The sequence below is a fragment of the Colletotrichum destructivum genome, chromosome 5 (genome assembly GCF_034447905.1).
Source record: "Colletotrichum destructivum chromosome 5, complete sequence".
In the NCBI taxonomy this organism is placed as follows: Eukaryota; Fungi; Ascomycota; class Sordariomycetes; order Glomerellales; family Glomerellaceae; genus Colletotrichum; species Colletotrichum destructivum.
The window spans coordinates 2,959,340-2,970,317 of NC_085900.1; the positions used below are offsets into that span (position 1 = coordinate 2,959,340).

The window sequence follows — 10,978 nt, forward strand, 5'->3', positions numbered from 1 at the left end:
ATCGTAAAACCCACAAGAGTCTCCATTCATTATTCAGTGTCTCATGTGTATTAAGTGGTGAACTACTACGAGATATATTATGAAGTGGAAACAGGTCCCACAATCGATGTGTTGCCAAAAATGCATATGCCCCCCCCCCAATCAGCAAAGGATGTAAATCGAACAGACGGCGAGAAAATATCAAATCCGATTAAACATGCCCTAGTAAATTCGTCTCTTGGACCGATCGCAACGCCCCGGTGATTGTTCTTTTCGACTAGCCTCCTTTGCAAATCCTCATTGTACGATAGAAAGATGGCCTCTTATGTACGATTACCAAATGCATAATGTCTTCCTCACATGTTCGCCAGCTCGTTGTCGATTTGACGGTCCATAAAAGTCCTCCTCTCGCCGACGAGCCCTGTCTGCAGTCTCTGCTCGACCAGAGCGCGCACCTGCTTCTTTGTCACCGTGTCGAGGTCGACCTCGCGCAGAACTCCCTGGATAGCCTCGATGATCATACCATCGTCGGGACCCTGCATATTCCCGCGTTGAAAGTCAAACGAGGACGTCGATTGGGCGGCACCGTGGGGCCGGTTCAGGCCGAGAGCCGACTGAGATCGGTTAGCACCAAAGGCAGGGGAGAGATTGGCCTGGCCCCTGAGATTGGTCACGCTCGGGCGGCTGCTGGGGAAGTCCTGGAAGGGAGTTTGGCCGCGGTTGATGTCGTGGGTGCCCAGGGACGCCATGGACTGCCTGTTGGCCATGGCCTGGTCGTGGTGGTACGGGCTGGTGGCACCGGATGCCCTTGCCATGTTGCCGAACGGCGCAGGGGACTGGGGCGGCATGTAGGCGTTGTTGTTGTTGCGGTTCATGCCGGTGAGAACGGAACCTTGGCGGACGGAAGAGTAAACAGAGCGGATCTCGTCCATCTCGTACTGGTCGTCGTAGCCCATATCGGTCTTCTCCATGTAACCGCCGCGGCGGCCAGGGAGGTTGTTGGCCATGGCATAATCGTCCCAGCGCTGCAGAGGAATGCTCCTGGGGTCGAAACCCTCGTCGTCGACAGCAACGAGCTGCTTGTTGCCCTTCTCTCCGATGACAATACGCGTATTACCCCATGAGAAGTTGTCCTGGTTCCAGAAAGAGTAGATGGGAAGGGCAAAGGAGTAGATGGGGAACGCGATGATGTAGATGATCATCCATCCAATGTGCTGCCACTGTCTCTTGAGGATGAAGATGAGGGCCTGAAGACCGTACACAGCCGCAAGCATGATGATGGAAATGATGGGAAATTGACCAGTACCACTGGCGGCAAGGTAGATCATGTAGCCCAGATAGATGGTGGTAGCGGGGAGGATGATGGTTCCGAACAGGTCGACAAAGACGATGAAACGCATACTAAAGCAGCAGAAACCACACATCTCCTTAAGCTTCATCAGCTCAAACAGGTTGTGGATTGTCGAGTTGATCCAGCGACGACGCTGAGACAGCAAAACGCTCCAGGACTCAGGTGCTGCGGTTTGGCAGTAGGCGTCTGCGATGAACTTGTACTTCATGGACGGGAAATTCTTGGTCATCAGGGTGGTCAGGTAACGATCCTCGCCGAGAGAGAGCAGGTTCTTCTTGTGGAGGGTGTCGACGTCGCAAACAGAGTATTCACGGATGACGCTGTCGGCGATAATGAGCGGTTTGCCCTTGTCGACAGTTCGCAGGCGGTACATGGTAAAACTAAACAGGTTAGCGAGCTGGCGGTGTAGTGTTCATTGAGGCATGCCTACCATCCGGGCAAACAGGTAACGCTGCCGAAGAGAGACTCGAAAGCTTTGGCCAAGTTGTGAGAAATGAAGTACTCGTAAACCTGGATCATGGTCCACCAGGACTTGTCGTCGTTCTGCAGACCGGTCTCACCGCAGATACCGGCAATCTTGGCATCGTTGGCGCATGCAGAAACTAGTCTGTTGAGCGAGTCTTCTCGAACACATGTGTCGGCGTCAACCATCATCAGATATTCGTACAACTCGGGGTCCACGCCGATAATGTTGTTGATCTGGTGGAACATTTCCAGTTCGAGAGGGCTCATTGGGGATCGGTGGTGAACCCGGTTGAGGAAGCTCATCAGAAGAATCTGTGAGTCACGCTTGCCTCTGTTACCGGGTTTGGACTTGGTCTGTTCTGATTCCTTTCCGCACTTGACGACAACGAGGTAGGGGACGACGTTGCCCTCAAACTCGTACAGTCCAGAGTAGACCTTACCGTAGTTCAGCTGCTCGCTGCCTGTGCCGACGGACTTGAAGGGCAACGCCGGAGGGTCAACCTTAGGGTCGACGCCGAGGATGTCCAACACAATCTTAGGCGTAGGGCGGTCGTTGCCGGCACCGACAATGATACCGTCGCAAATGACACAGATGAGCTTCCGCTTGTTGTCGTATTGCAGCGCAGTGAGTGAATCAAGTGCATTCCGCAACGAGTCTTCGCCTTCCGTGTACGCCGGCACCTGGCAGATAACGAACTTATCTTGAGGCGCAGGGCGACGTTTCGAGCCGAACTGCAAAGCGGCCAGGAACTTGGTGAGAATGACGGCACAGAGAATGATGGTCATTGCCAACATGATGTAGTTGTTGGTTTGACACCTAGCAGAGTAACGGAAGTCCGGAATGCCGACGTAGAATAAGTTCTTGATACAGTTCAAACTGTTTTGGACAGACGCGTTTTCGGTCGAGTTGCTGGCTGCGCTCTTGATGATGTCGTTCCAGTTATTGGTAACATCTTCGCCAGGGTTGTTCTCGATGGCGCTCACGATCTTCGAGTTGAGGAATGTGACCGATTCGGCACTCCTAAAGACATCCAGTGTTTTGAAGTAGTTGGTCAGGTCGTACACGCCGCCTTCGTAAATCACCCACATATGACCATTATCTTGGCCATCGGACTTGATGTCGCCCTTGTCCCAGACGAGGTCTCCCTTGTAGAATTCCTTCATGCGGGGCAGCAGCTTCTTGCTGTACCAGTCAGTGGCACCCAGGGCACTGGTACGGTCGTCTGCCAACCAGCCAGACTTGTGAATACCGATCGTGAACTCTGGAGTGTTGTTGTATTGGAGCGTGGTAGTTGTGGCAATGCCGAGACCCGGGCACACCAGAGGCAGGGGGGGCGGGAAGTAATCATCCATGTTCAGTCCAGCAAACTGGATCATGTTTTCCTTGGTCGTCTCAATGGCGGTGTCGGAGTGCTGCGTCTTCCAGAACTTGGACACGTCGTACACACCGCCGCGGAAGCTGACGTAGAAATCAGTCTCACCGGTGTGGTAGCCAACTTCCTCGGCGTCCCAAGCCTTGTCAAAGTTGGGACACAGGAGCCTGCCAAAAAAGATAATCCAGAAAACAATCGCGGCATTCATGAGGACGATGAACCAGACGAGAGTAAGTTTCTCACGCCAAGCCATGCGCACATCGGGCCGTTTCATGCGACCGATGAAGCTGAGCAGCGGCGACGGAATCCAAAAGGTCCAAAACCAGACGATGGCGACCCAGATGCGACGATCCTTGTCCATTGTCTTTTCCTCGACGTGCTTGCCGTCGGCGATCTCGGGGTCCATCTGGCCGACGAACTCGCCCTCATTGTTGTAGAAGACTTGGCCCTTGTAGGTGTCACCCTTGGTGCCGAGACCGTAGTCACCAGTCTGAACATTGCGCATGCCCGATGGAGCGATAGACGGAGCGCGCATCGCCGCGTTCGGAGCGAGCGTGTGTTGCGAGAGGTTGCCTTGGCTGAAGTTGCGCTGGTGGGCGATGAGGTGGTCCCGACTGCCGTTGGGGGTCGTGTCCAGCATGGGCGTTGGGAAGTATCCACTGCCGTTGGCTGAGTAGCCGGACTCGAGATTGTTAACGGCCAGGACATTGCCCATGCCGGGGAGGTTGTTGTCCATTGGCTTCATGTCAAGCATGCTTTCGGCCTCCCACCAGGCGCTCTCACGCACCCAGACGCGTTCCTTGCCAACCACAACCTCTCCGTTGGTCCAGCCGCGCTCGAGAATCCACGTCTCGATGCCTTCACGACCATCCTTACAACCAAGGACAAAATATCGTTGGACGAATTCATCAATGTCAAAGTCGGCGGTGAAATCAAGGTTCTTGTTGCGTCTGTTGGCCCATTCGGGCAGCCGCCACGAACGGAGCTGACGAGACACAGTGCCAGCAGACCAAGCTGAGTTGATGGAGGGAAGAGCCGCCAAGCTCGCCGGCGAGTCGTCGGTAGGGTGGATGGAGAGATGGTACCACACACGGCTAGAGCTCAGCAGAGATGAGATGTCAAGACGGCCAGCCAGTCCCAGGTTGATGCCTTGGCCAGCGACCGGGAAGAGCAGTTTTTTGAGGAAAGCATCTTCATCTGCGGAGTGGCCGATCTTCTCGAGAACCTCCTCCCGCTTCTCGAGCGCGTGCTGGCGGTCCTTGCCAGCAGCACCAGTCATGACGCCGAGCTCGGGGCCAACTTCCCCAATAGCAGTCTGCATCTCCCGTATGACGGTGCTCCCAGCGGAGGAAACCTCAACGCCGTCAGCAATCATCTCCGAGTTAATGCCCAGGGTGTCGTCAAACACGCCCCGCATGGCCAGTGCCTTACCCAGGGTTGGGTCGGGCACGTCCAGGACAGTGATGCAAACGGTGTCGCCGTCGCCGTTCGAAGTGGGGGTGCGAGCACCTCCGCCAGCGACCGACTCCGTACCATCTCTAATGCGAGCCATCTGGGCAGAGATAGCGTCGTTGGCTTTGGAAATTACCCAGTCTACCAAAGCCTCGTACAGACCGCCGACCAAAGTAGCCCGGTCCTCAGTCGTGCACTGGGTCGCAAGAGTCTCGGGGTCCATTCCGAGCAGGCCGCTGACGTCTTCGCAAATCTCATCGAAAACATCCTCATCGAGGTTGTAGTCGAGCGTGTCGCCGAGCTTCAGCAAGCCGGCAAGGGTAGAGATGAGGTTGCGGTGGGCAGATCCCTTGATGCCGATGTCCTTGAGGGCGGATCGGAAGTCGTCGGCTGCAGCGGCATCGTCGGCTGTAGGGAGGTAGGATGGCGGGTCGTACGTGCCAGATTTCGCAAGCAAAGCGTAACTGGAGGCAGACTTGAGGCCGAGGAACTCTCTCTCGGCAGGGGTCGACGCCGATGTCAGGAGGTAGTAGAAGACGTCAAACGCACGATAGCCCGACTCGGCAGGGATATTCAAGAGACCTTTGGCGGTGTCGATGCCACCTTGAGACAAGGCAATGGCAGCTCCATTGAGGTTGCCGGCCAGATTCAGGGTGAGGGTGACACCAAGAGCAGACTGACGGGTGGTGGAGGGGTTGAAGGGTGTGGAACATCTCAGGAAGGGTTGGATGGCTTCCAATGACTTGTAAACGGATGACGGGATGGAGAGCGGAAGTGACGAAAGGAATGGCGTCAGGAGCGAAGGACTCGATGGGTGAAGAGAGCTGTAAAGTGGCGTTAGCAACCATCATCAACATGGCGGAGCCTGGTGTTCGTACCCAAGGACAATACATCCGTCTTCAGCACGACGACGGGCATGTTCCCATGCTCTCGCGCCGAGTGCGGGATCTATGGTGCCTCCGGATCTTCCATCGGGGCCGGTCTGGGATGCGGTCAGCCATGTGTTGACGACAAGGCTCGTGCCGGCGTCCAATTGAAAAGGCTGAGACGACAGGTAGATGTTGTGTATGGCGTTGAGGAGGGTCGTAGTGGAGAACTGGGAGGGTGGCTGTCCAGCACGAGGACCTCCAAGGCCCTCAGAGGCCACCGAGTACATGGACATTCGACCGTTCGCCATGGTGATGGTGGTGATGCCCGGCGTGGACAACCACGTCGAGGGACGAGACGAAACGCTGTTCGAGGTCGTTTGCTTCGTCAAGCAAAAAGCCGGCGGCGATGTAAGCAAATGCCGAGTTCTTGAAAGCGAATGAATACTCGTCGATGCGGGATGAAGCGAGGACGGTGTTGGATGAAGCGAGTGACTCGATGAGGGTGCGATTAAGGTCCGGGTAGGAAATGTAGGCAGAAAGGCGTTATGCCAAAGATTTGTCGCTGAGCAACGCGGGTGTGCGAGTGAGGCTGCAGCTGGTTTCTCTCCCTTTCTTTACGGGGTTTCCCTTTGCAAGAGGCAAAGCACGGGATTACTGGGCACACACAAAAAAGACCAAGAGGAAAGGAGGAGAAATGAGAAATTAGCGATCAGGAACTAGACCACCAAAGCGAGTGAGGCGGGTGTATAGTAAAGATGTGACAGAGCTGAAGGTTCTCTCGAACACTCGTCGAGTTCGAGGTGAGGATGGAAGAAAGTGGTAAAGGGAAAGCAACAGTAGTGGCGGCGGAGGGGAAGGATCTCTCTCTCTGTGTCTCCCATCCGTTTTCTCACTCGGGCATCCGCTAAACGGGCAAAGTAGCTTAGGCACAGGCGCCGACGACGGCTAAGGCGAGGCGAGGCATGGTAAGGTTAGGGCGCTGGAGCGTGGGTCTCGTAAGGATGGATGATGGGAGACATGCCCTTCGCCGACTCCTTATTGCTCATTGCTTAAAGGGTTGGCCTCCCGGTACCACACTCACGAACACAGTAAGAGAATCTAATTGGCCATAGTACCTGTCATCGAGGAAGGGGGCGAGTCGAGAGACCACCTACTCTACCATTACCGCGGTGCTGTTGTAGCTGGGGGGGCATTGTAGTCCATTTCCCCGTCTTCCCGTTACCTCCCTTTCTTTTTTTTTTTCTCATCTTCGCTTCCTTTGGCTTCCTTGTCTTGGCCCCTGGTTTGAGGCGGGCGAGATGGACCATAGGTGCATAGTCTCAGTCCAGAGGCCCCGGTTCAATCTTGCGACGAAGAAAGGGGGACCCTGGCGGCTTTGCCGCCAAGTTCGGGTCCCTAAACTTAAGGAGCATGTACCTTGCACTAGAATAGCAACACCGCTGGGATAGGTGGTTCGCACTGTGCGAGGGGCGAATCATACATGATTCCCAGCCCTTCACAAGTCTTCCTCAGACAGCATCAGCCTCTGAAGGTTGATAGTCCAGCATCCTCCCATCCTCTACTCTACCTATTTTTATGATGCCGGCTTATCTTCCCATGGCGCTGCCGCATGACAGGTTGTCTCGATGTGCCCATTTGAGCATGGCATGGCTGCGAATGCACCATACAACTCAGGCTAAACCCGGATTTCACACTTTACAGCACAGAGTACAGGACATAAAAGTTTAGGAGAAGCGATGTGGAGTCATGTTCCAACCCAACCCAGTGAGACCCAGCTGGGGTGGTAAGCAGCCAGTGGCCCCCAAGAGCCATCTCCACGAGTCCACAGTTGTCAGTTCGCACATTTGTTGTGGTGGGCGTAGTGGCCACACTGAATTCCCGGCTAGACTGGGAAGACTGTAGATCCGGCCGCGGGCGGTCCTTTTCTTGGAACAAATACGAGCCCCGGGCACAGTGGTGGAGGGGGGCGAAGAGTCGCCCCACCCATCCGATCAAACGGCTGGAAGCACATGAGAGGTATGGAGTAGAACACGAGTTTACCGCTGCTGCAGTTGTGAAGTATCTACACGGCTGCTACTCATTGCTGAGAGCGGCAGGTTGTGCGATGAGGTGAATCAAGCCTGCTGTGACCCGGCAAAGCAGCAATTGAATCGATCTGGGCTTCATGGTGATACTGTTCACTGGGCACTAGCTAAATGTCTCGTCCGCCAGAGCCATTTTTTGACTCGGCAGCCCAAATGGCGGATAGGACTCGGCATTGTCCGTGTGCCCGCAGCCAGCCTATTTCACTTGAACGGCAATTTATGTCGATCGCATGACGGGCCATGGACAACAAGCCTGCATGCTACCTCTCTACACACAAGCACGCATGGCCCAACACGTTGCATAGCCATTCGAGGCACAACGTCGCAAACGGATGATCGTGACTGCAATCCGAGGTGGATAGGTGGATGGTGCAGCAGACCTGCAGCAAGTCGCAAGGCCTCATGGACTCAAGAAGGCTGGGACCGTATGTGGTCAGGTGTTGTTCGTATTGACCGGGGCCCTTTGTTGTTGTTGTTGTTGTTGTTGTTGTTGCTGTTGCTATATTTTCTTTTTTTGGTTAACAGATTGGATGGCTGGCTGCCAATTGCAATTGCCGGTGACAAGGCCGTCTGATGCGGAGCCGCGACGACCACGCCGCCGCCAGGCCTGCGACCGTGAGTCTCCGGTTTCTGCTGGATGCTGACAGCACAATTATAGCCACAGAGACGATTGGTTGGAGGGTCGGAATGGGCTTGGCTGGATGGAGAGCGTGGTTGGTAAGTAGGAGGGGAGCTGACATGACGAGCCGGCGAGAGGAGGCTGTGCAGCGTGTTAGTTCATGTTTTTGATTTTTCGTTCATTCGAAAGTCAAGTTTTTCCTTCGTTTCCGCCGAACGGGGTGCACACTTTAGCTTGATTTATGGGGCTTATGGGGCCCATGGAGGCTTCGTTGTCGAGCTCGATTCGATGCCTCCTATGATGTATGGGCTCTGGAGCGCTATCCGTTGTATTCGTACAAACGGGAAGTCCACCCACTGCATCGTAAAGCGTAAGGCTCCATCGTCATGTGCGGCATTGATCACTGAGCAGGGCTGTCCAAGTCTTTTTTAGGACATTTTAGCGGCCGAGGGGAAACTGGCCCGGCTGGATCCAGATCCAATCAATTGACCCCACACCACCCCTATTATCCAATTTTCTTCAACTGTACGGATCTGTACGTACCTGTATTCTCCTTCGACTTCCCTCGCTCAGGATGCGGATTGAAAAGCACGTCGGCCTTCGCACACGCCGCATTACGGGGGATACCGCAGTACTAAGCACAGAGGCTACACGGTTCTCCGCATTCCTCGCACTGTTTTTCCAAGTACCTCCCATCCACCTTGCCTTTCATCTCTAGTTGTGACGACGATAATTCAAGGCAATCAGTCCGTCCGTTCCCCTTCTCCACGCCTGCCGCGCGCAAGCATTAGGACGTCTGCGGCTTGGACCGTCTGCCATCCAAACACCAGGGACGAACCGTACAGCACAATCCCCGCCATCTGGCCTCATCAGTCGCGCATCATGCCCATGGCCCAAAAACCTAAAATCGGCATCGAACACCTACAGGCGGATGGGGCTATGCCCAAAGACTCCGACACAAACGCAGCGAACCCTGCCTAAGTCGCACCCGCACCGAGTGCCTATCTCGAACACAGCATCTCCCATCCTCCGTGTCCCAGAATAGGGATGCGACACAATTACACTCAGCATTCCTCAACGCACCGGTTCACCGAGGTTACTTGAGCATCATTGGTTTCCCCATTTCCCCTAAGATGCGCCAGACCGATCCCTCAATCTCAATCATCAATCATCATGCTTGACGCAACTCCGAGTCCTCTCCCTTGGACCTCGAGCCATGACTGCGAACATGGGATCCGGGTACAGCGATCTTCAGGTACCGCGTCCTAGAACGGCTTCGGCCTTCTCGGTGTTTTCACCTCTATGTGCTCATTTGCCCTTGTATTGCTTCTTTGACGGCATAACCCAACGCTTCCACTGACTGACATGGACGCTTGGCACACCCAAAACTCGCCGTCCGCTTGCTGCATCTTTCGGGACGAGAGTCTGGAGGCGCGCTGGAAACCGCCCGTCAGCGCCACGTCCTAGTCTTCGGTCGTTGATTCGGCGCCCTCGAGCACCTGGACAGCGGGGGCAAACGGCGGCCGTGGGTACCGTGTTAACCTGTGGTGCGAGAGATCGCCGACCATCCAGCACCGCCAGCTTGTACCATTGTGCTGTGCGTTGCGTTGCTGCCGAGACTCGGCGGTTTTCCTAGGTAGCCAGAGGGGCACAATGTTGGGACGCCACCTCCCCCCGAAACCGTCCGCCAACAGCCGCAAGCAAGGTTTAGGTTAGTGATTGTTGAACAGACCATCATCGGAGCGCACCACCTCGAACGATTGTTTCGTCAAACAGCGGCACGGAACCAACATAACAAAAACGAGAATGCCGTGCATTCTTCATGCTGGACATGCCACAGCCAGGGCCACACAGCATTCTCAGGAAGGCCATCACCACCACTCCTGGATCCGATGTCACTTGATGCTGTCATAGCTAAGTCGCCAAGTCGCGTCTTAAGAGCTCAGGGGAGCATGTGGAGACCATGTTCGGTTATTTGATCAATCTCGTCTTTACACTGGGATGGTGGTCAGGGCGCTTTCCCGAGCCCTTAAAAACGTTCGTTCTTACAATGAGCGGCTAGTACATTGTGTTGTTAGGGGGTGGTGGGCGATTAATACAGTCGGGGGGGGGGGGGGGGGGGGGGGCGGTTGCAAGTTGCTAAAACCGCACTGAAAAGCTCTGCTTGGTTGTTCGGACAGCACAGTCATCATTGCACACTTGATTGATATCGACAGGCTTATGAACTCTGCAGAAAACCGTGAAGACTAGAGGGGCAAATGCTGAGGTTGAGGATGCCGGAGGGAAATTTTGGAACACGACAGGGGACACAGTGTGATGTGACTAGCCCATGAAGCGAGATCAGGAAGGGGAGAAAAATCGAGAAGGAATTCAAGCAAGGATGTGTCATTTCGACGCGCGAAGCCGGGGCCCGAGGCCTGGACTTAGGCAGTAGGTTGATAGTGTACGCATACCTAGGGACCTAGGTAGGTAGGTGTTGATTGTCACCATTGCATGACAGCGCGAGGGAAAGCAATTCACCCGCCCACCCTGCTGCAGAGAGCCGACAGCCCGTCGGAGACTCCAGGCGTCCAGCAGTCTGCAGAAGAAGGGAGGCAGGCAGTCAGTCAGGTCGAGAGGCATTAGTCCACAGTGTGTGAAATGTAAATGGAGCTGGTGGCACAGAGTTCGTATAGGTATGGACGAGTAATAGTGCGTCTCGTGCTCGTTTAGCCCGCCGGACTAAAAACGCTACGAGCTGCGCCTGAAGAAAACAACTCCCCTTTCCTGCCCGGTTACCGCTCCCT

The 10,978-nt window shown here is 55.0% G+C and overlaps 1 protein-coding gene across 1 annotated transcript; it reads right to left on the reverse strand.

The window, feature by feature from the left end:
* Positions 1–14: 14 nt before the first annotated feature.
* Positions 15–6,465, reverse strand: CDEST_08440 (Putative cytochrome b5-like heme/steroid binding domain, myosin head, motor domain, chitin synthase). The gene is made up of 3 exons (XM_062924599.1): positions 5,499–6,465; positions 1,761–5,444; positions 15–1,710 (listed from the first exon to the last, which is right to left on the reverse strand). The coding sequence occupies exons 1-3, from the start codon at positions 5,795–5,797 to the stop codon at positions 336–338; spliced, it is 5,358 nt and encodes a 1,785-aa protein (XP_062780650.1). The 5' UTR covers positions 5,798–6,465; the 3' UTR covers positions 15–335.
* Positions 6,466–10,978: the final 4,513 nt, after the last annotated feature.